The sequence below is a fragment of the Oryctolagus cuniculus genome, chromosome 7 (genome assembly GCF_964237555.1).
Source record: "Oryctolagus cuniculus chromosome 7, mOryCun1.1, whole genome shotgun sequence".
In the NCBI taxonomy this organism is placed as follows: domain Eukaryota; kingdom Metazoa; phylum Chordata; class Mammalia; order Lagomorpha; family Leporidae; genus Oryctolagus; species Oryctolagus cuniculus.
This window is the reverse complement of record NC_091438.1, coordinates 129,446,431-129,470,373: the sequence shown is the minus strand read 5'-3', so window position 1 is coordinate 129,470,373 and position 23,943 is coordinate 129,446,431. Positions and strand designations below refer to the sequence as shown.

Here is a 23,943-nt window from a genome sequence, read left to right as displayed (position 1 = left end):
CTGCCGGAGCTGGTCTGCGTGTCGATGGGGACCTAGTCTGAGCCCTCTCTTTGGCCCTTTCTCCTGCCTACACACCCCGGTTTGTTAAGTGCTTTGTTTTGGAATCTTCCTCACTTGTGGGATTTGGGGGACCCTGTGAGGGTGCAGCTACTCTGTCTCTTCACCTTCCTTCTCCACAGACCCCCAGTGGCTCCCTCCAGATTCCTGCCGCCCCCCTCCCCCCCCGCGACAGCCCCGACCCACTCGGAGCAGTGCCAGTGACTCGGGGTGCTCGCCCACACATCCCTGCGTCAGCCGGACCCAGGCCTTAGTCTCTCCACGTAGCACAGGCCTTTCCTTGTGTTTGGTTTTATCTGACTGCTTTGTGCGGCTCTCCTGCCTTTGTACTAATGCTTCTCTCTGATCTTATTTGCGTTCAAATTACCTCGCCAGGTGGTTCACCAATCAGAGGTAAGAATGCTGTCCGTGCATCTCGCCACACCACGCCTCGCCACTGCCGTCACCACCACTCCATCCCGTCCAGTCCGTCACCTCCCCATCCCCATCCCGACCATCTCCGGCTCTGGCCCCCGACACCACTGGCACCACACACATCCACTCAGCCATTCCCTCCTGTGGACTCATCCATTCCAAGTCTGAGTTGTGGAGACACCAGCTGAGCCCCCCCATGGAGGGCCAGCCCCACACAGGGGACCCCGTCAGCCGCAGTGGAGCAGCCTAGCCTGTCCCAGGCTGGCTGTCGATGGAGATGCTTCCTGTGAGGTTGGGGGCTTGACCCAGCCTTGCCTTTCTTCTCTTTTCCGAGGGGCCAAGTTATGACTTGCCTTCTCTTTCCGTGTCTCGATCCTGCAGTAGAATGAGGATCATCCCTTATGTCCCTTCAGCCCAGCAAGGACAAGGAACAGCTCTCCCTGAGGACCTGAGTGCGGATGCTGGGAGAAGAGGCTCCTGACATGCTGGCTCACCTGACCTGTCACGCAGCAGGCAGGGCACAGCAACCTAGTGGTTGAAGCACAGGCCAGACTTAGGAAAATCCAGGTTCAAGTCTGACTTTCCACTGTGCAACCTTCAAACAGCCAACACACCTCTCCGAAGTCTGCTTCCCCTTCTCTGAGCTGGGGCCAAGGCCAGCTGCCCACAGGGTGGCAAGGGTTAGAGGAAAGAACGTGTTCGTGCACACCCAGACCCCCCCGGGTTCAGGGCCGTGCTGGTCTCAAGACAGAAGCTGGGGCTGGGAGCAGCCGCTGCCTCCCTGTGGAGCGTCTTGTCCGTGCCCACATCCTTGGGTCCCCCACACAGCCAGGCAGCGGACATTGACACTTTGCAGTCCCTGTTGTTGGGTCCTGGTGTTGGCAGCAGATTTGGAGGTTTCTGTGTGCAGATAGGCACGGGGTCTGTGTTGGGTCCCCTGACTGGACTTAGGCTCTTATTCCTGGGGAGCTCCTTCCTCCCATGGGCAGGAATCCCCCCAGGCCCCACTTCCTGCTCCCAGCCTGTGGCACTGGCCCCCAGGCTTGTCCCCGGCCCTTTTACCTATGAAGTTCACCACCTGAGGGCAGCCCCCACCAGCCAGGAGGCTGTTTCCCTTCTGCTTGAATGAACATTCCTTTTTTAAAACTTTTTTTAAAAAAAGATTTATTTATTATTTTTTATTTAAAAAGCAGAGTTACAGAAATAGAAACACAGAGAGATCTTCCATTCACTGGTTCACTCCCCAAATGACTGCTGGGCCAGGCCAGGGCCAGGAGCCGGGAGCTTCATCCTGGTTTCCCACATCAGTGACAGGAACCCAGGTTCTTGGGCCATCTTCTGCTTTCCAGCACATTAACAGGAAGCTGGATCAGCAGTGGAGCAGGGGTCCAGGGTTGTGGGGTAGCAGGTAAAGCTGCCGCCTGCAATGCCAGCATCCTATATGGGCACTGGTTCAAATCCCAGTTGTTCCACTTCTGATCCAGCTCCTGGCTAATGCGTCTGGGAAAGCAGTGGAAGACGATGCAAGTGCTTGGACCCCTGCACCCACTTAGGAGATCTGGCAGAAGCCCCTGGCTCCTGGCTTCTGATCAGCCCAGCTCCTGCCATTGTGGCTGTTTGGGGAGTGAACTGGTGGATGGAAGATTCTCTCTCTCTCTCTCTCTGTCTCTCTCTCTCTCTCTCTGTGTGTGTGTAACTCTGCCTTTCAAATAAATAAATAAATAAATAAATAAATCTTATTTAAAAAGTGCAGCAGCTGGGACACCAACTGGTACCGATATGAGATGCTGGTGTTGCAGGTAGCAGCTTAACCTGCTATGCCACAGTGCTGGCCCCAAATGAAATATGTAACAGGGTCCCTCCATCCCATCAATGTGGCCTGGTGGTGCCCAGTGGAGAAGGCTGAGGCCAAGGCCTCGGAGGCAGCCCTTAGTCCTGGCTTCTCTCTTGCTCCACCTCCAGCCCCCAGCCCCTGGAGGTTTGTAGCCCCTCCTGCTGCCCTGTGTGTGCATGGTGGAAGGGAAACATCAGGTTCGGACCCGGAGACCCAGACTCTTGGCATGGGCATGGCTTGGGACCCCTCCTGTGGCTCCTGTCCAGTCCAGTTAGGTGGGGCCCAGCAGATCCTGTCTGTCCTGTGTGGGTGTGATCATCAGTCTGCCACCCCCGGCTGGGGGCAGGGGGCTATCAGGGTTGTCCCAGCTGTTCTGTGCAGGAGGTGGTTGCTGTCAGACCGTGTCCTGTGGGGGTTATTAACTGTCCATCGGCCTGTCCTGTGTGGGTGTAATTGTCTGTCGGCTTGTTCCGGGGAGGGCTTTGGGGCCTGTGTCTGGGGTGTTCCTGTCACAGACAGCTTGCCCAGTGCTTTCGCAGCAGTTCTTGCGAGTTTTTATTGCTGGGGCTGCGGCTGGGGCTGGCCAAAAGTCAGCCATGTGGCTTCGCCTCCGCCCCGGCCTGCCCGCTGCGGGCTCCCGGACCTGGCCTTCCAGCACTGGCTCCAAGCCCAAGTCCCTCTATCCTCTGTGAGGGTCCTTTCCAGCTGCCCCTCCGTTCCTGGCTCCCGTCTGTCCGACCGCGGCCAGAGTAGCCCCCCAGGGTGCTGGCCCGGGTGGGAGCTGCAGCCTCCATTAGCCTCCTGAATTATGCAGGAGCGTGGTGGGTCGAAGCACTTTAGCAGGAGCAGGCTGAAGAGAGGAGCCGGAATGGGTGGGGCCGGCTGGGTGGGGGTGGCGTGGGAGGGGAGGATGGGGGCCAGGAATAGAGGCCGCGGGGCACCAGGCCCACAGGCCAGGCCTCTCCTCCTTCCTGCTCAGGCTATCCTACCAGGGCTTTGCAGCTTTCAGATCCCAGGCTGCAGGCCACTCCCACACCTGCCTCCGGTGAGCACTGGCGGGGAGGCCCACTGGCAAACAGGCTGTTGGACTGGCAGGAGCACAACAGACAGTGCAGTTAGAGGAGCAGAGATGGGCCTGGCAGGCCTGCACGGTGGGGTGGGATTGTGCTCCCAAGCGCAGCTCTTGGTTCTAGCATGGAGGCCACTTCCCCCCACCCCCACCCCGAGAACTGCTCAGAAGCCCATACGAACTGCGATTTCTGATCCACATAGCTGTGGGTGCTGTTGAGACCCCTTTGTGCATTCCAGGCTGCCCTTGACGTGGGCAGTATCTGACCCCTCCCTCTTGTGTCCCTGCAGGTGCCTTGCAGATTGAGAGCAGTGAGGAGTCGGACCAAGGCAAGTACGAGTGTGTGGCGACCAACTCAGCAGGCACACGCTACTCGGCCCCTGCGAACCTGTACGTGCGAGGTAAGGACTCGGCAGTGCCTGGCCTCAGTCACCGCGGAGCTGAGCTGCACCTGCTGGGCTCGCTGCCTCGAGCCCTTGGTGCAGGCATGCAAGGGGCCGCCAAGGACCCAGTCTCTCCTCCCTGCCTCTTTCCACAGCAGCTCCCACTGGGCAGACTTCTGGCGTCGCCACTGCTTGCCTTTCTTCCTCGCAGGCCCTTGGGGAAGCAGCCACTCTTGGGAGCATTTGTGTCTCGTGTCTCTTGTAGGTCCTGCCACATGAGCCCCTGGGAGTCTAGAGCCTTCCCAGCAGACGTCCTGGTGTCTGTGTTGTCTGTACAGGCATGGACATTTGTGTGAACGTGTGCCTGTTTGACCTGGCCTTCCTCCAGTGTGTTCTGCTGCCCTGCTAGGGTCGGTTCCAAGACCACGCTGGCTCTGTTCTTTGGGACAATCAGGCTTCTGGAATGGGCCAGGTGGGAGCCTGTCCCCTGGGCGGGTCTGCATGCAGCCTCGCCGTAGGAGCCAGCTGTGTTCTGTCCCCAGCCAGAGCCTTCATGCAGGGGTTCAGACTGAGCCTCTGTGGGTACGTTGCTTTGGCTGAGCCCTCGCTGTGTTCCTGAGCCCAGGAGAGAGGGCCTGGGGAGCATGCTGGGGTGTCCAGTCTCTGCTCTGCACTCAGCCCCAGGGCCTCACACTGACCACGTGGCCCCTTCCTGAGAACACATAGGGTCTGGTGTGCAAGATGCCTGGCAGGGCCCCCCTCCTCTTCTGGCCTTCACTTAGTCCTGCTGCACAGATGGATGGCATTGAAAGTTAAACCATCTCTGCTCAGGGGATTTGTGAGGGAAAGGAAGCAGCTTCCTTGCAGCAGTGGTTTCATCACCTAAGTGCCTCGTGCAGCTTTACCAGGGCTGCCGTCTGACTGTTCCCTTAGCGCACAGCACACGGGTGATGGCAGCGCCAGGCCCTGGGGAGTGAGAGGCCACCACTTTTGGGCAGGCTTGCAGAGGGAGGCCACCGAGTTCTCATCACGGGCTGCTGTGGACCAGACCCAGGGTGCTACTGCAGAGGACTTGGGCACAGCCTGTGGGGAAGCAGGGAACTCAGAGAAGCTGGTAGTGATGGGTGCTGTGTGCTTTGAGGCTCATCAAAGACACGGGAGTGGGAGCTGTGGGGTGGGAAGCCCCCGCCCCCTTGTTGCCAGGTTCCTGGCACCAAGCTTATCCAGGGCCTGTCAGGGAAGGAGACCCCAAGCCAAAGAACATCCCAAGTGGCAAAGAGGGGTGGCCTTGTACACAGCACAGCCCTCACGGTGCTGTTCCCGGCCTAAGGGCTGACAGGTCCGTCTGAGAGAGGAGCCATTGGATGCCCCTCCTGAGAACCCTCCCCCACCCACCCAGACCCTCCCAGACACTGTCTGGTCAAGGACATGGAGGTCCCAGGCCTCTGCAAGAAAGTCCCTGTCTGCTTTCGTCTACTCCAGGGAGAAGACAGGTCCCGCAGGGCCCCTTGCAGCCCCAAGCAAGCTGCGTGGCCACGGGGCACACGTCCTGGGGTGGGGCTGCGGGAAGCCCGCTGGATGGACCCCTGAGTGTCCTCCTGGCCGGGCAGTATTCTCAAGCCCCTGACTTGCGGCTCCTGCCTTGGCAGTGCAGTGGCGGGTCTCTCTTGGGCTCCAGTGAGCCCAGCTGCCGTGGTCGGCTGCTTGGGCGCTGACCTGGGGCATTGTCTCCAGTGTTTCACACTACTTGGATCTGTGGGCCACCAGTGTCCACACGTGGTGCACTCACGCAACTCTGATTAGCTCCTGCCAGGGCCCATCCCCTACCCACTCCAGATCTCAAATCTGCCTTCCTGGCGCCACTCCCACTCGCTTTTTGGCAAGGAATGGGGTTCCTTTAGTTTCGGCTTCATTTGCCAGAGACTCTACACCAGCCAGCCTGGCTTCTGTTGTCGGTGCCACTCACACACACACCCCTCTCCTGATGTGGAAGAACCAGTGCCACATCTCAGTCCCAGGACCTCCCCCCATCCAGGCCGCATCTGAGTGTACACACACACGCACACACGCACATCTGAGGCTGTGTGCACACACATCTGAGGCTCTGCATACACACACACACCCCATCACCACCACCACCACCACCAGCAGCAGCCTGCCCCATGGATTTGAGGTGGGCCTGCTGTCCTGAGGGATGCCTTATACCTCAGAAGCCCTGTTCCCTGGGACTTTGCCTCTGGGTCCCCACCCCTATGGTCTCTCCTGTTAAAGCTCCGTGCCCTCTGCCCCCAGCAGTGCTCAGAGCCTTTCAGCCTCAGCTGCTCTGGCGGGGCACAGCCTGTGTCGGGCCAGCCACCGGCTCTGTGTCCTGAACCTGCTGGCAGGTGCGCAGCCATGGAGGGGCCGGCTGTGCTGGCCTCTGCTCCTTGGAGACTTTCTTCCATGGCAGGCTCCTGTCAGCCCCCAGTGGTCAGAGGCCGTCTCTGAGCTCCAGCGTGTCAGGGCCTGAGCCTCTGCCTCTGGGCCTGTGTGGACTCCAACCCAGCGTTTCTCAGCCTCCACTTTGCGCTAACTCAGTTATGGGGGCTGTCCTGTGCGTCAGAGGGTGTTCAGTAGCAGCCTCCCTGGCCCGGCTGATGCCAGTGGTCCTCCCTGCTCATCCACCCTTGGAAACCAGAACGTCTGCAGACCCTGCCTCAGTCACCGGGGGTCTTGCCCCCTTGAGAGCCACTCCTTCCTGTGTGTGTGCGTGGGTCCTGACTTGGCTACAGTGTCTGCCTCACCTCTGCCCCCAGTTCCCAGGGCTGCCACCGCCTCTCCCTGCCCCAGTGGCTGCTGCATCCAGTGGGACAGTGTGTTAAGGTGCCCAGTGAGGCACCAGGTACCCAGGAAGCCCTGGGTCACCAGTAGCCACTGCAGCTGTCGGGGCAGCGCTGCAGGAGACGCGTCGTGCAGTTCCATCCAACTTTGTTCACAGTTGCCCGCGGCTCCGCCCACAGTCCAGCAGGCCCAGGCACGCTGGGTGGACCTGCCTCTCTCCATCACCATCTGACTCCCTCCCCAGTGACTCATTCTCTCCTTCCATCCACAGCGTCTCTCTCTTTCTCTGCACACAGCTGCCAGGGCCAGGGCAGGGCCCCACCCTCCACAGAGCCTGGCCTACCTGTACCAGGGCACCAGCCTTCCTCTGTTCTCTGCAGGGAGCTGACACTCTGGGCCACAGCTGACTCCAAAGGGAGTGACGCCCCCTGCTTTTCTCCCCACAGGCACCCAGACACACCCGTCACTCCGGGGCTGTGCGGCACAGGCTTCCTCGAGATGCCGGGGGTCTAATGGCTCGTGTGCCCTGGTGGGTTTGTGGGCTGGGTGGGCGCTGACCCCAGAGCCCAGTTCACCGGGTCTGTCTGAGCCGTGGGGTGCGTGTGAGGCACGGGGGCCTGTCTGTGCCCCACCTCCACCCCTCGCGGTTCGCCCCTGGCACCTGCTGGCGGGCCCCAGCCCTGTCCGCCGTGTCCTCCATGAGTCCTGAGTCTTCTGTGAGCGGTGTGGTCCGTGTGCGCCTGCGTGCACGTGCACGTGTGCGAGGGGGCACTGGAGTCTCGTCTCGTCTCCATGCTGTGTGGGCAGATGAAGGTGGCCTGTTTTTACTCTCTCTGTGTTTCTCCTTGTCTTTTTTTTATTCCCTCCTCATCCTCATCGCACTCTGCCATCAACCCAAACTCTCATCTCTCAGATCAGCGAGAAGGTTGGTCCTTTTCACTTCTTATCCATCTACAGCCCGCCGCCCGCTGACCAGGTGGCCCATCAGTAGGGACCAGCGGGCTCGGTCAGCTCCCTCAGGCCCATCCAGCCATGCCTGCCCCCACCAGTGGGCCTCTGCTCCTCGCTGTTTGGGCCGGCAGGCAGGCAGGACCAGGGGCGGGTGGGCGTACCCCTGCCCTGCATGTCTGCTGCTTGGAGCCCCGAGATGCCTGTGTCTGCATGTCCCCTTAGCCGGGCTCCTCTGCTGGGGTGGGCGGGCAGGCATAGTGCATGGCACGAGACTGCACCCTTCCCTTCTGCCCAGGCCAGGCCGGCTGTCCCCTCCAGATGGAAGTCAGGAGTGGCTGGGGGAAGTGTGGTCGGGGAAAGTGCGAAAGCTGGAGCTCTGGATGCCCAGGGTGCTCCCACGGCCTCCACTCATCCTGAGGCTGCAGATGTTCAGGTGTAGCCAGAGATCCTGAGGAGATGCAGGGCAGAAGCCACTCCCCAGTGGACTGTCCCCTCCAGGTCCTGCCAGCACCAGGCAGAGTGCCTCTGCCCCACCCTCGGGGCCTTCCCTCAGTGGGGAGCAGCCCTGGGCTGCCTCAGGGGTGTGGTGTCCATGATCGGGAGAGGCACGGTCTTGGTCTCACTCGCTCACTGAGCAAGTCTCCCCTGCTGTTGTCTTTTCTCTCCCCTGCCAGATCCAAATTAAGATCCTCCCACCTGCCCCAGGCCCCTCTCCCTGAGCAGCCCAGCCCACTGTGGTTCTGGGAGAGTGATTGTCCATCAGCTGGGTGCTGGGCACTCAGACCCGACCTGCCCGTGCCTGGAGTGGCTAAACAGTCAACCGCGGCTCAGCCAGGCCCCCTGGGGGCTGCGCAGGAGCAGCCCCTGGCTTGGCCACCAGTGGAAAGATTCTAGAGACGGCCTTGTTCCCATTCCAGGGTAGTCTCACTGGGGGCTTGGTTTATGGCTCCACCCTAGGGGCCAGACTCCCCTGCTACACCCAGTGCTGGGGTTGGCATTAGGGGCTGGTGGTCATTCATGTGTCACACGGTGTGAGGGGCAGAGGATGCTCACCCAGGTCCCGGGCAGAAGTTTAGGACAGGCTGAGCCACCTGGAAGCAAGACTCCACCACCTGGCCCCCTCAGCGGCAGCATCCCAGCTCGAGTTTCCTCCGTGAAGGAGAAGGGGCCGGGGCGAGGAGGGCTGCAGCCTGAGCTCAGGTGGCAGCCCCGAGCCGCCATCCACGCACGCTCCTGACTCTGGGCCATTTCCATTATACCATTCCGCTGACCATGCGGATCTGCTAGGGCGCTCGGAACACAGTCAGCAGAGCCTGCTCAGCCCGCAGCGCTGCCCCCACCCTCTTAGCCCCTGTCCCCTCCCTCCCCCCAACCCGCACCCCACCCTATGGTCCCACCAAAAATAAGCACATATACAAATATTTAACAGGAAGGCAGAAATGAGTTTCTAAATATTCCGGGGGGATTTGCCAGGCTGGTAATTTGTTTGGCGCTGATAATTGCATCTTACATTTTTCTAGCTTTACTTAAAACTGTGTGCCGGGTGCGCCGGCATTTAATTACCGCTCTGCGGCAGCCACAAGGTTATTTATTAAAGAGTTATTTTATCTTGATACAGTGGATCCTGCCCCTTATCCCCTCCCTAATGTTGTGTTATTTTCATCCGAGAAATTTCCACGAGTGAATGCAGATTGCGGGGCCACCTCCCCCCCGCGATTAGGCTGTCACTCCACCGAACGTCGGTCGGTGCCTCTGGGCGCCGCTCCGCCCTATCACAGGGGGTTGTCAGCGCAAATAATTAGGCTCAGAAGTTGCAGCTGAAATATAATCCAGAAATGGCAGGGCCCTGTTTGGGAAATTGTCTATAAAATGTCAGTGCTGGGATGCACGGGGAACCGTGATAGGCTGGGCTCGACAGAGCCCGAAACCAGACCCTGAGTGCATTTTCCCCAGCTCTGGTTTCTCACTTCCCTGCTGCTGCTTCTGCCAAATAGCTTGAGTCCAGGGAGAGCCCCGCACTATCTGGAGGCCTCACGCCCGTGACAGTGGGCGGGCCACCACGGGGCTGCCGGAGGGAGCTCCTCACTGTTGGTGTGGAGTGGCTGTCCAGGCAGGCCCAGGATCCCTGGAGAGTAGACGCTTTTCTTTGTGGGTGCACTAAGCTCCCTCGGCCCACGGGGACGACGGATCCAGTTGGCAGGAAACCGTGCTCCAGGATTCCTGGCGTGCAGCAGAGGCCCGAGTCCTGGGAGTGCAGGTGTGCAGGACGAGCCTGGGGGCCACATTTCCTGGCAGTGGCTGGAGTTGCAGGCCTTGGCAGGGGTGTCCCAGGGGGTTGGCACAACCTTCAGGGCCCGTGGCGAGGTGTGTATCCTGTCCTCCAGGGACTGCTTTGGGGTAGGGCCCAGTCAGGTTTCTGGGGCCCAAGGCTTATTGACTACAGACCTGATCTCTTCGGCTGGGCTCTTGATTGTGGCACCCAGGGACTTGATCAGGCCCCAGGATTGTACCACTGATTTGGGTCAAGGTTGCAGCCATGAACTCTCTGCTGGCACAGGCCCTGGAATTCCCATCTGTGTGCCAACTTGAGCATCACCTTCCGCCAGCCTTGGCTGACCCCACAGCTTCTCCCCGGAGCCTCCTTTTCTGGTCTCTCTTTTCAGCCCTGTCAGGGATCAAAGGGGTGTGAGTTTTGCATCACACAGGCCCACCGCTACCGTGTGTGTAGACACGGGCATGGCACAAGTCAGTCTTCAGTCAGTTCCCTTGCCTGTCACTGGCAGGTGGTAGCATCCACGGCCTGGTGGCCTCCCGCACATAGTGGGTGCTCAGTTGCGGTTTCCATTCCCCAAACCCATACTGATACCTGTGAGGGAAGAGGAGGGCAGCCTCTGGCTGGGAGGACAGAGACTTGGTGAGTGAGCTAAGGCTGCTGTTCCCTTCCCTGGCAGGCCCAGGCATGGAAAGGAGGCCAGGGCACACGGACCTGCCAACCAGGCCCGGGTCTGGGGCCCAGGCTGTACCCACAAGCACCATACTGGTGACAGTTCCACCTGCCTCCTGGCTTCACCTCGTGCCAAGTGGGTGGAAGCCTCAGAGGGGCCGCTGTTGCCATGGGGCAGTTGCCAGCTGTGCCCCCAGGTTCCCCCTGTTCTCTGCCAGGGAACTATGTATCTGTGCCATGCTGTCTTCAGTGTGGGTCCTGGCACGAGGACAGATGACAGAAAGCTACTTGCTCCAGCATGAGCAAAGCAAGGAGATTCTTGGGTTAGAAACGCAGGTTGGGCAGGGCGGCGTCTGGGTGTGTTATCGGTTGGGTCAGGCGTTTGTCTGTCTTTGTCTCAGCTCTGCTCTCCTCTGGGGGCTGCTCCATCCCCAGGGTTCTCCTGTGTGTTGCAACGGTGGTCCCTGGCCTCTTTGAGCTTAGCTACTCCCTTAGGGAGAGAGTGACCTCCTGGGAGTTTTTGTGAAAGACTAAAAGCTGTTTCTCGTTAGCCAGACCTGGGTCACTCACCCCACGCACCCAAGACTTGGGGGATAAGGGGACTCTTAAGGTGAAACCTCTAAAGAAAGCCAGCGTTCAAGCTGGGCAAATGCAGAATTCTGGGTGTCTGTGACAGCCTGGGGATGCAGGGCCAGCCTATGAACCCCCGGGGACTCCCTGGCAAGGCTTTGCTTCTGTCTGGAGGACCCTGAGCAGGCAGGCTGTGGAAGGAATCGCACCCAGGGCCAGGAACTGCGGGGAAGCCATGCAGGGGTTGAGCGGGGGTGGAGCCAGCAGCCTGCTGCTTGTAGAAGGCCAGTTCATGGGGCTGGGGGAGACAGCAAGGTGGGACCACCCATGAAGAACCCAGTGCAGCAACCCCGGGAGGTGGGGGCTGCCCATGGGTTTGAAAGGTGTTTGAGGTGGCAGCACCGACAGGACCTGGTGGCCTGCTGCAGGTCTGCACTCCGAGCCTGTTTTGGCCCGTCTGTGCAGTGAGGTCACAAGTCCAACCTTGTGGTCTCTGCTGTTGACTCCGACTCTGATTCTGTGATCTGGGGCTGTGGAAGGAGCTTCTGATGTGGTGCCACAGGTCGTTTGCATGCCTGGCGTCCCTGGCATGGGTCCTCCGAAAACAGTGCTCCCAGGAGTGCCCTGGGGCTGCTTGGTCTTCGCCACCTGTCTTCTCTGGATGTCAGGGTACCCGTGCAGGACACACCCTAGCCTCTGCCCACCAGCTGCATGCCCCAACTGCATGCCACGCATGCCTGCCTGTGGCCAGGTCGTGCCTGCTGTCCCTTCCTGTGCATGCTCCAGATGTCTGTGCCAAGCTTGCATCTTTGGGGGGTCGCGGTTCCAGGCTGTACCCTGGGCTGAGAAGCTCAGAACAGCTTCTGGTCAGGGGAAGTCCAAGGCTGGAGGGTGGTGGCCAGGAACAGCCGCCCTCCTCCTTGAGACCCTTGTTCATCGGCGCAGAAAACCGTCTGTTCAGCGCCCTCATCATGTTACCGCCATCGTCATGCCCATCCTGCCCGTGGACCACGTCCCTGGCTGCCCCGACCCCTTGCCTCAGCCCAGCCCGCCCGAGAGACAGGCCTTGACACTTAGGCTGTGCCTTGTGCACACCCAAGGCCCTGGCAGGTGGCCACACCGCTTGCCTCTTCCCTGCCTCTCTGCCCACGGCCTGGAGGTGGAGGCGGAGGCAGCTTCTCCAGAGAAGGTGGCCGTGTCGCTCCCAGACTGAGCCCCTGCCCTGCCCCAGCCGTGCTCTGAGGTCCCTCATGCCAGGGCCTGGCTCCATCCCTGCTGCCCTGGCTAGTGTTCCTCTGAGGTGCATGGGAGGTGTGTCAGGAGCACACATGGGTGGGCACTAGAGGACAACCTGGATTGTGGCCCTGACCAGGCCTAGACCTCGTGCTGAGTTCCTGTGTGGCCCTGGGCAGACAGGACTATTCTGGGCTTCAGTATCCCAGGCTGTAAAATGGGAACTTGGTCGCGAGAGCGCTTGCTGAGTAAGACGTGCTCCAGATGGTCCCTGAGGGCGGGGCGACTCCTAGAGGGAGAGCGGGCTGGGAGGTGGGGAGCCGGGTCGGGGACGCCACCCCTCCTGCCTCTGATGTGGGTTTGGCTCTGGATGAGGGGCCCCTGCCCTTGCATCCGCCCTCGTGCCCTGCACGGCCCATGAGTGCCTCTCTCCCTCCTCCCACAGTGCGGCGCGTGGCTCCTCGTTTCTCCATCCCTCCCAGCAACCAGGAGGTGATGCCAGGTGGCAACGTGAACTTGACGTGTGTCGCCGTGGGTGCGCCCATGCCCTACGTGAAGTGGATGATGGGGGCCGAGGAGCTCACCAAGGAGGACGAGATGCCCGTCGGCCGCAATGTGCTGGAGCTCAGCGGGGTCACGCGCTCAGCCAACTACACCTGTGTGGCCATCTCCTCGCTGGGCATGATTGAGGCCACAGCCCAGGTCACCGTGAAAGGTGAGTGTGACAGGTGCCTGGTGCCAGCGGCCCGGCAGGCAAGCGTGAGTTGGGTGCTGTGCACACAGGCAGCCTGAGGACTCGGCCTCTCCTGGGCACCCAGCTTGGACTGCCCCCGGCCCCTGTCTTATTGGTGGCAGCCTTAATGAGAGCCGCTAACCTGTGTTGAGTTCTTGGTGGCAGGCGTCATGTCACCATGGTTTGTTCTGCTTAGTCCCTGTGCTACCTGGGAATGAGAGGCTCTTAATGTTGTCATCTTACAAATGCAGGAAACAAGGCACAGAGAGGCAGCATCGTTGGCTGGGGGTCACAGGCCAGACACTTGAACCCTGGGTGATCTGAATCCCTGCCCTGCTAACCACTCCATACAAGTACTTCAGAAAGTTAGTGGAAATGGAATTAGAAGACTGTCTTGGCACAAAAAATTTTGAAATTGCATTTTTTCACAATATGCGTCTTCCGTGCACTTGCTGATAACCCCCTCATAGTCCCAGACCCTTGGGTTACTGTTTTTGAAGAAAATTATGAGTACATCTTCAAAATGTTTGTTTATTAGAGACAAAGCTTATTTATTAGAGAGAAAGCTCCCCAAATGTCTTCAACAACTAGGGATGGACCAGGCCAAAGCCAGGAGCTGGGAATTCACACTAGGTCTCCCATGTTGGGGAGCAGGAAGCCAGTTACTTGAGCCATCACTGCTGCCTCCCAGGGTCTGCAATAGCAGGAAGCGATAGTCGGGATCTGGAGCTGGGAATCAAACCTAGACACTCACATATGGGACATAGGCATCTTTAAACAAAAAAAAAAAAAAAAAAAAAAAGGCAGAGTTACGGAGAAAGAGATCTTCCACCCTCTGGTTCACGTCCCAAATGGCTACAATGGCTGGGGCTGGGCCAGGCTGAAGCCAGGAGCTTCCTCTGGGTCTTCCACATGGGTTCAGGGGCCCAAGGTCTTGGACCTTCCTCTGCTGCTTCTCTGGGTGCAATAGCAAGAAGCTGGGTTGGAAGTGGAGCAGCCACGACTCGAACTGGCACCCTTATGAGATGCTGGCATGCAGGTGGTGGCTTTACCCATTATGCCATGCCTGCCCTTCCCCTTTGCCCCTCTAAAAAGAATGATTGATTGATTTGAGAAGGAGAAACAGGAAAAGAGAGATCTTCCATCCGCTGGTTTACTCCCTAAATGGGGACATTGTCCTGTGGCCCAAGGCAGGAACCAGGAACTCCATCTGGGTCTCCCAGGTGGGTGCTAGGAGCCCAAGCATTTGGGCCATCTTCTGCCACTTTCCCAGGCACATTAGCAGGGAGCTGAGTCTGAAGTGGAGCAGCTAAGACTCGCCTGGTCTGCCAGCATCACAGGCAGCCGCTTAAACACTGCCACAATGCTGACCCCAGAAGATGTGGGTATCTCAACTGGCATTTTTACTGCTGGGCCAAATGCCCACCCCACACCTTCAGGTTTTGCTGCCTCCAAGCCAGAAGAATGTGGGAAAATAGCAGCCATAGGATAAGCAGGTTCTCCTAGGGCTCTGGGGACAGCCACACAGATGTGATAGGGGAGTAGCACACCTGCACAGGGTCCTTCCTGGGCTCACTGCCTCCGTGCTGCAGCTTAGGTGGCCTTTGTAAAAACGAGTAAACCCAGATCAAGTGACTCCCTCTTAAAGGCAGAAATACCTTCAGTGGCTCCCGGTGCTCCAAGGACATGGCGGGGCCCTCGTTGTGGTCTCCAGGCCACTGGCATCCTGCCCGCAGTGCGCACAGGCGCTCAGACACACTATGCTCTTCTTCCCTCCCCCCTTGCCCAGCCCTTCCCGTCCTTGGCTCCATCTCCCCCTCCGGGTCTCAGCTCTGTAATGCTTTCTCTCCCTGGTCGTCTCATCCCAGGAGTCCTTGGATCTTTCTGGATTGCAGTCCTTGCAGGCATCAGAGTCATTGTTACTGACTCACTTTCTGTGTCTCGCTGGAGCATGAACTCCCTGGGAGCAGCAGTGTGACGTGTGGCTCTGTGGCCTCAGCCCCAGCCCAGTGCCTGGCACTGAGCAGACACTTAGTGCTCACCCGTGGAATGATTGTGGACCTGGGTCTTTACCTCCTTAAACTTGAGCCGAGCAGCAGGTGCCCCGTCACTCCTCCTAAACTCCGGGGCAAGTCCATAGGCGCTGTCTCACCTCCCACCACCCTGCACACACTCTCCACTGGGTGGACACGGACCGGCTCAGGTGCAGATCTCTGCTGCCCAGCCTGGGTGCTTTCTGCCCACCAAGGCCACGTCACCTCCCAGTCTGTGTGTTAGGTGGCTCATGTGGGCTGATGTGAGGATCCAGTGAGCCCCAGAAGTGACCTGTGTACCTGCCCCCGAGGTCACTGACCAGCCTGGCCACTGTCCCCCACTCAGCCCTCAGAGGCCGCTCTTGAGGGTGGGCTGTGGGTCATATTCTGGGGGGTGCATGAGGTACTGGGATGATCCCCAAGAGTTGGGGTGGCCCCTGGGGTCTTGACCTCAGGCAACCCTGAGCCTTGCACTTTGTCCTCAGCTTTGCCAAAGCCGCCGGTCGATGTCGTGGTGACAGAGACGACTGCCACCAGCGTCACCCTGACCTGGGACTCCGGGAACTCAGAGCCCGTGTCCTACTACGGCATCCAGTACCGTGCGACAGGCACCGAGGGCCCCTTCCAGGAGGTGGATGGTGTGGCCACCACGCGCTACAGCATCGGCGGCCTCAGCCCGTTCTCAGAGTACGCCTTCCGCGTGCTGGCCGTGAACAGCATTGGGCGAGGGCCTCCCAGCGAGGCCGTGCGGGCGCGCACAGGTGAACAGGCGCCCTCCAGCCCGCCGCGCCGCGTGCAGGCCCGCATGCTGAGCGCCAGCACCATGCTAGTGCAGTGGGAACCACCTGAGGAGCCCAACGGCCTGGTGCGGGGCTACCGCGTCTACTACACTCCCGACTCCCGCCGGCCCCTGAGTGCCTGGCACAAGCACAACACCGACGCAGGCCTCCTCACCACCGTGGGCAGCCTGCTGCCCGGCATCACCTACAGCCTGCGCGTGCTCGCCTTCACCGCCGTGGGCGACGGCCCGCCCAGCCCCACCATCCAGGTCAAGACGCAGCAGGGAGGTAGGTAGGGGCGTGAGTGCTAAGCGCCGGCTGGACAGGCTGAGTGGGGAGCTCCGGGGAGGACGTGGGTGCTGGTTGCCTGGGAGGCAGGGTGAGGGTCTGCAGCTTCTTGTTCCCGGGGCTCTGCAAGGCTGACGCCTGTTGGGGGGTATTGCAGTGCCTGCACAGCCTGCGGACTTCCAGGCTGAGGCTGAGTCCGACACCAGGATCCAGCTGTCGTGGCTGCTGCCCCCGCAGGAGCGGATTGTCAAGTACGAGCTGGTGTATTGGGCCGCCGAGGACGAAGGCCAGCAGGTGAGCCGGAGCTGGGGAAAGGGCGGGAGGAGCACCTCCTGGGCCCTGAGCACCCACGCACGCCGGGCTCACCTGGGCAGCTCTCTGGGGCTCTGTGGCGAGGCTGTGAGCAGGGGCGAAGCTCTGAGGGCCCCCACCCTCTGTGGAGGGAGCTCTGTGGCTCCCGTGACAATGGCAGGTGCCCACAAGTTCCCCTGGGGCCATCTGCCCTTGGTGGGTCCTGTGGCCTGTGTGTTATGGACTTGGCTGTAAATAGCCTGTGGAGTCCCTGTGGCCTTGTGCCACAGAGCTAGCCTTGGGACCCGGGCAGTGGTGGGGGTGACGTCTGAGGTCAGAGTGGTCAGTGCATGCTTCCTACTCTTTCAGCACAAGGTGACCTTCGACCCCACCTCCTCCTACACCCTAGAGGACCTGAAACCTGACACACTGTATCGCTTCCAGCTGGCTGCCCGCTCCGATTTGGGAGTGGGCGTCTTCACCCCCACTATTGAGGCCCGCACAGCACAGTCCAGTAAGTGTCTCCAGGGGCTACTGTCTATCACTCCTGGACTGGGATACACACACACATGCACACACACTCAGCCAGGTGGGTGGTCGGGTCTGCTGGGCCCTGCCCTGGACTCTGATCTAGACTGTGGGTCTGGACCCTAGGAGAGGGACAGGTAAGTGCCCCAGTGTGTCCAGGTGGCTGCTGCCCCTCCCTGCTCCCTGCCCAGACTCCTGCCTGACCCCCATGCCCTCCCACACCCTGCCCAGGTAAGTTTTGTGTCCGTGACTCATCTCCGCCCTCCACGGCCCTCCCAGTGGCCAGGCCGTCCTCAGTGCTGGGTCTGCCACGTCCCAAACCCGCTTCAGTGGCTCTCTTCCCTCCCCGTGTCCCACATCATGTTTCACCATCACCCCCTTTTCTCGTCCCCCACCATGAGAACCACGTGTGAGCCGCAGGGCCGACTGCAGGCGGGCAGGTCCGTGAGAATGTGACGCGGTGGCAGTGTGCCCACATGCCTTTGTGTGGGACCACGTGGCCAGGGGCCTGTGTGCAGTGCTGTTTGTGTGACAGCTGGGTGGCTCTGTGTGTTGCTCTATGCTGCCATGTGTGAGACTGATGCTGTGGCTATGTGCTCGTGACCGTGCCAGACTCCCGGCCGTGTGACAGCTATGCATGTGTGTTGGGGGGGTCCCTGGCGTGCCCGTGTCTCTGAATGACTCTGGTCTCTGCCTGTGACCATGTCTGTGGGCCCCTGTAGCTCGCCAAGTGACAGAGCAAGAGTGTGTGTGACTACAGTGCCACTGGACAACCTCTCTGATCCTGTTCAGACAGCTGCAGCAGGCCCCTGTGACGCTCTGGGCGACAGCAGGGCCAGGCTGTGGCTGGGTGGTGTCACAGGACTGAGACTATGATGCCCTGTGCTGACCGTACCCGTGGCAGGGTCTGTGAGGTCTGTGTGATGTGGGACTGTGTATGTAGGGACTGGTTCTGCTCAGAGGCTGGCTACCTGTGACCTCCTGCTAAAGGACCCCTTCTGGAAGTACCTGCTGGGGGCCAGGCCGTCCGCCCTGACCGCAGGGGTCCTGCGTTCAAGTGGGGCAGACACACGTTACACCTGCAGTTGCCCGGATGAGCCTCAGTTACCTGTGTGTGAAGAGGGGAGGCAGAGATGAGCAGGGTGGAATGGCAATGTGACGGTACTATGGTCTAGCCCGAGATGGCTGCCTGGAGAGGGCGCACATCTTCGGGGCAAGCAGGGACAAAGGGCTCAGGCGGAGGGTCTGCAGGTTCTACAGCCCCGAAGTTGGCGTGGGGTCTTGGCCAGAGGGTGAGCAGTGTGGCCGGAGCAGCCTCTGGACCCGTGGCAGTTGAGACCTGGCTGGCTGGGCTGCTGTGTGAGGCATTCAGAGAAGAGAGTGGAGACCAGATAGGAGGCTTTGCACTGGTCTAGGCAAGAGGCGGTGGGTCTGAACTGGGGACGCTGGCTGATCAGGACGTGGGGGTAGGGTGAGAGTAGGGGCCTGAGGGAGAGGAATGTGTAGGTGACGCTTGTTTGGTTAGGTTTGGAAGGAGGCTGGTGCCAATTAGGATAGGAGATGGGACAGGAGCAGGTGCCAAGAGTGAACCTGGTCTCAGACGCCCAAATTCAAAATCCGAGTGCCAAGCAAGTAGTGATGGTTGGCAGGCTGGGGGAATCCCGGGCCTGGCCGGGCAGTGGATGACCCTGAGCAGAAGGAATGGAGGCGGGGCTGTGTCTCGGAGGTTGGGAGAAGAGAAAGTTTCAGGAAGTAGAACAGACCCTGTGGGAGTGGGCTGGAGCAGAGGAACACAGTCTAGCAGGGTGGAGGGGCAGATCTGCATCAGCATCGTGGAGGTGTCTGCAGCCCACGGAGTTTCACGAGGCCTGTGGGGAGCTCAAGAAGGAGACCGCAAGCTCAGAGCTCAGAAGTATACCTGTCACTGGAGTGGACCCTGGGGCTGAGATGGGATTTTTTTTTAATATGTATGTATGTATTTATTTATTTGAAAGGCCAAGTTAAAGAGAGGCAGAGAGAGAGAGAGAGTCCAAAGCCAGGAGCTTCTTCCCAGTCTCCCACGTTGGTTCAGGGGCCAAAGGATTTAGGCCATCTTCTGCTGCTTTCCCAGGCGCATTAGCAGGGAGCTGGATCAGAAGTGGACCAGCTGGGACTCAGACCGGCATCCATATGGGGTGCTGGCCCCCGTGGGATCTTTTAAGACGGAATAGTTTTAAGGGTATTTCAGTGCCATTTGGAAGCCACAGGAAAGAGGATAAATAGTGGAGCCTCCAGCAGTGGAGGGGAGTGGGCGGAGCTCAGGCAGCGGGCAGATCCGCCTCCGACAGGGTGGTTCTCTGTCCTGTGGGCAGAGGGATCCGGTGCTGCTGCAGTGAGGTTGGCAGGTGTGACAGCAGGAAGCCACGTGTGCCTCTGCAGGCAGGCTGTGTCCCTCCACAAAGTGGGTGATGGGGTCCTGCCGGCAGAGGGAGCTGAGGTTTGGGAGGGCCTAGGGAGGTTTGTGTCTTCTGTGCTAAGCGGCAGAGTGCTGGGCAGAGAATAGGCAGGCAGCAGAGGGCCCCGGGAGATCACTGGGGAGGTGTCCCAGAAGGGCAGCGTGCGGAGGAGGCCACTTGTTGATGTCCACCCCAGTGCCACTGTGGAGAAAGCAGAGGGTTCTTTCAGGCTGGGTGCAGGGCAGCCAGGCAGGCAACAGGAGGGTCAGGGAGTGAGGGAGTTTTAGATATTGGTGAGAGTGAGAGCAGGTAGACCTTGGAGTGAAAGCTGACTATGGAGGGTAGTCAGGATGAGGGTGGATGGGTGGAGCCCCGAGGGGCTGACAAGCAGGTGCAGTGCTGGGGCCTTGAGCAGCTGGGCTGGGAGAAGAGGCAGGAGGCCACAGGTAAGGCCATGCCCAGGGCGTGACCACAGCTGTGCAGAAGAGGAGAAAGCCTGGTGAGTCAAGGTGGCTGCCACCATCCCTGGGCAGGGGTGGTGGCAGGACTGGGATGGAGAAGCAGCCCCCTGCCTTGGTAGCAGCGTCTTTGGTGGCATAGATTCTAGGAGTGTTGCTGGGCACAAGAAGGGCTCTCACCTGCCTCCTAACCCCCAGGGACCTGCTAGACGTGAGCCAGGAGCTCTTGGCCGCCTCTGTCACTCTGGTCTCCCGTCTGGTTACCCATGGCTCAGGCACAGGTCAGGGCAGCCTCACACCAACAGAGTCCCCGGGCCACCTTGTCCTCAGAACAGAAGAGCCCAGGGCACAGCAGGTGCAGAGCCGTTCTCCACATGTGGTCATGCGCGTGTATCTGACAGCGTGTATGTTTTGTGCGAGACGGCATATGTGTGGGAGAGACGCTGTGTTAGAATTCCATATGTGTGTGAGAGAGACTGTGTGCGTGGGAGGGACAGGGAGGGAGGGAGAGAGGGAGGAGCAGCCAGCAGTTCAGAGACAGCAGGCCGCGTCGGCGACAGTGGCGGCAGCCTGGCCAGAGGCACCCTGGGATGGCCATGTCAGCACTAAGGGTGGCCTGCCTGGGTGAGTCTCCCATCCACTGTGGCTCAGTCGCCGTGCCTGCGACCCCCACCCTCCATCTGCCTGCTTCCCTCCATTTGTCTTCCCCAGCCCCCTCCGCCCCTCCCCAGAAGGTGACGTGCGTGAGTGCGGGCTCCACCACGGTCCGGGTAAGTTGGGTTCCACCACCGGCTGACAGCCGCAACGGCATCATCACCCAGTACTCCGTGGCCTACGAGGCGGTGGACGGCGAGGACCGCGGGCGTCATGTGGTGGACGGCATCGGGCACGAGCGCTCCAGCTGGGACCTGGTGGGCCTGGAGAAGTGGACGGAGTATCGGGTGTGGGTGCGGGCACACACGGACGTGGGCCCTGGCCCCGAGAGCAGCCCGGTGCTGGTGCGCACCGACGAGGACGGTAGGCGGCCGTGCTGGGAGGGGTGGGCAGGGAAGACCCGCTGCCCCAGATGCCACCCACTGGTACCCGGGGCTTCTGCCTGCCCCTCCACCAGCCCAGGCCTAATGGAGCTGGAGCTGATGTGCCACGTGGACCTAAACATCAGGGTAGCAAAGCCTCAAAAGGCTGCAGGGGAAGCACCGGCTGACAGCCTGTGTGCTGAGTTTGGGGTAGTCGAAGGCCTGGGTGCCTCCACCCGTCCCCTGCACCTCCCTGTGTCTGCCCTGCCAGAGGGCTACTCCTGGGCTCTAAGCCACAGTGGCCAGAGGAAACCCTCATGCTCCTTGCCAGGATGGACGGGCTAAAGGAGCTACCTGGGGAGTAGGGTGCAGAGGCCAGGCCCTGGAGAGTGCTGAACCCACCCGAGCCGGGATCCATAGCACCAGGCCTGACTGCCTTCCTTCCTTCTCCACCTGACCCCCAGTGCCCAGTGGGCCACCGCGGAAGGTGGAGGTGGAGCCGCTGAATTCCACTGCCGTGCATGTCTCCTGGAAGCTGCCTGTCCCCAGCAAGCAGCACGGCCAGATCCGCGGCTACCAGGTCACCTACGTGCGGCTGGAGAATGGCGAGCCCCGGGGCCCGCCCGTCATCCAGGACGTCATGCTGGCTGAGGCCCAGGTGTGCCATCGGGGGTGGGGGGAGTGGAAAGCAGAGAGCAGCCTGCGTTGCTTTCTCTGTGGGACCCAGAGTAGCTGCACGCCCACCCCGCTCTGTGTGTTCTCAGAGGTGCTGTGACCACCTTTGCTTGCTAAGGGTACGGCGATGCCTTGCTGCGTCCTGGGTGGGAGGCCCTGAGATCAGGAGGTGAGGGCCAGGTTCCAGGCCGCTCCCTCCTCTGTCTTGCATCTGTGCCAGCCCCATCTACCCTGATATTAACGGTCCCAGCCTGGTAAAGTGTCTGTGGCTCAACCACCGGCACTCACAGACCCCAGCCTCAGCCTTCCTGATACGGAGACAGCACACTCACTCGGCCTTGGGGCTGTGCCCACCGTCCTCCCAGACAGCGCTGGAGCACTGGGCTCCACTGCTGTGCCCTCCGCAGCAGGAGGCAGGGAGGGGCTCCTTGGCACTTACCCCCACCCCGGCCCCAGGCCTTGGGCCAGTGGTTGTTGCAGAGCTCACTGGTGTTGCTGTGCTGCTGGCCCCGGGTGGTTGGCCGGGCCGATGTTTGCTTTCTGGGGCTCTGCTCCGTCTTCCTGGGGCTGATGGTTCTGCCTGTGAGTGCGGGGTGAGGTCCCTGGGGGAAGTCTGAGCTCCAGATACCCTGTTCAGATGAGGAACCTGGAGCTTTGGGAGGTTCAGTGAGTGGCAGAATTACCTAGCACGTGGGCGGCTGAGCTTAGATAGGAAGCCAAGTCTCTGGACCTGGGAAGGGGCCACGGCTGTCATGAGAGCCCCCTCCCGATTGACTGCGGAAGACCCTGCTGGTCCTCGGGACCCGGCACTGAGCGGCCCGGTGGGTGGAGCCTGGCCCTTGCCAGTGCCCTGCGTTCTCACCCACGCAGCACAAGCCTTCCTGCCTCCCCAGGCTCAGCCTTCTGAAGAGGAATTCCTTTCTGCCAGAGGATGCCCTCTTCCCCTGCCCGGTGCTGAGGGTCCAGGGCTGGAGGAGGTGGGCGGGTGTGTCCTGCATTCCTGGGCCAGGTCCAGGGCTCCTCTGCAGACACACCCACCCAGAAATATCCCAGGAATGGGCTCCTTCCCAGCCCTCCCGTCCACAGCCCAGAGACACCACGTGGGGTGCCCCCTTCTGGTCCCAGCTGGTTTGGAAGGGAGTCAGGCCAAAGGATCAGGGGCTCTGTCCCCTTAGCTGCAGAGATCCACGATGGGGAGTAAACCCGAGAGCAGGCTCCACGGGGACAACTGAGGATGGAGGCCCTGCGCTTCACGCCTCCTTGGAGAGCTGTCTGCTCTCAGCCAGCGGTGGAGCAGATGGGGCCAGGTCCCGGCCTGGCCACAGGGCCCAGCTGTCCCCGCACGTCCCAGTCAAGGGCACCACAGCCTGTCTCCCTTCTCCCAACAGCACCATCTGCTCAGCTGAGGGCCCCATCAGTGAGGAACCACACGGTTCATGCTCCTCCCCACCCCCCAGAAGTGGTCACGGTCTCCCCCGATCGGGCCGGCCTCCCTCCCTCCCAGGCTGGTCCGGTCTGGCCCAGCCCCTTCCTCGTTTCCTATCCTCCGTCTGCCACTCGTCTGGACCCTGCTTTCCTCGCTCTCTCTGTTTTGTTTCACCGTCTTTGTCTTTCCCTCTCCCTGGCCCTGCCTTTGACGCAGGGGAGGTTCCATGCCCAGGCCTGGCTTGGACAGCACAGGTCTCCTCAAAGGCAAGGAAACTCGAACCAGGTGGGCCCAGCAGCCACACGCTGTAAGAGGCTGAGGCCGTTAGGGACCTGTCCAGCCTCCTCCTCCCATATTCAGTTCCAGGACATTGCAGCAGAGCTTCTCGGAACAGGAGAAACTAAGGCCACCTGGCCCTGGAACCAGTGGACAGAGGCTGGACCAGCACTGCAAAGACCCCAAGGTCTCCCTGGCTGGCCATCCCTTAGCCCTTCAGTGCCATAGGGCCTCAGAATGCAGGCCTCCATCTGTCTAGTTGTATTGTGCCTGCCTGCACCAATGGCCTAAAGGAGGGCCTACCAAGAAATAGCACTGCCAGCCCTGCAACCTGCTTCTTACCTTGAGTTGTCAGGCACCCAAGGCAGGACCTGTGCCCATGCAGTAAGGCCCAGGTTCTCAGCTGGGCACTCAAGCCTTCATAATCTCGCTGGCCAGCCTAGCCTTGCCAGCACCCACCCCAGCACAGCAGCGGAACACTCCGTGTGCCCAGGGTGACTGTAATGTCCCAATGGGGATATTTTTGAGAGTGGATAGGAGACACTGAATAATCAAAGCATGACAACAGGTGGAGGCCAGAACTGGCCCAGGCAAGCCCAGGTGCGTGGCAACCCCACTCGCTCCTCCATGTCTTCCTTCCCCTCGGCCTGAGCCGGCGCGCCCACCCTCCAGGTCCAGCAGCCTCTCTCTGAAAGCACCTCTGCTGGAGTTCCCTGATCCCAGCTGTCAG

General features: G+C 60.5%; 1 protein-coding gene across 10 annotated transcripts in view; it reads left to right on the top strand.

The window, feature by feature from the left end:
• The window catches only part of PTPRF (protein tyrosine phosphatase receptor type F), an 84,811-nt gene that overhangs the window by 42,528 nt on the left and 18,340 nt on the right, over positions 1-23,943 (top strand). For 7 of the 10 annotated variants that reach the window (XM_051856577.2, XM_070078613.1, XM_051856582.2 and 4 more), the window contains 7 exons: positions 3,665-3,775; positions 12,721-12,990; positions 15,527-16,108; positions 16,266-16,402; positions 16,769-16,913; positions 20,532-20,837; positions 21,301-21,494. In XM_051856577.2, coding sequence (XP_051712537.1) covers positions 3,665-3,775; positions 12,721-12,990; positions 15,527-16,108; positions 16,266-16,402; positions 16,769-16,913; positions 20,532-20,837; positions 21,301-21,494 — 1,745 coding nt within the window. The remainder of the gene's footprint in view (positions 1-3,664; positions 3,776-12,720; positions 12,991-15,526; positions 16,109-16,265; positions 16,403-16,768; positions 16,914-20,531; positions 20,838-21,300; positions 21,495-23,943) is intronic. The other 3 variants (XM_051856590.2, XM_070078611.1, XM_051856591.2) reach the window with 1 other exon arrangement.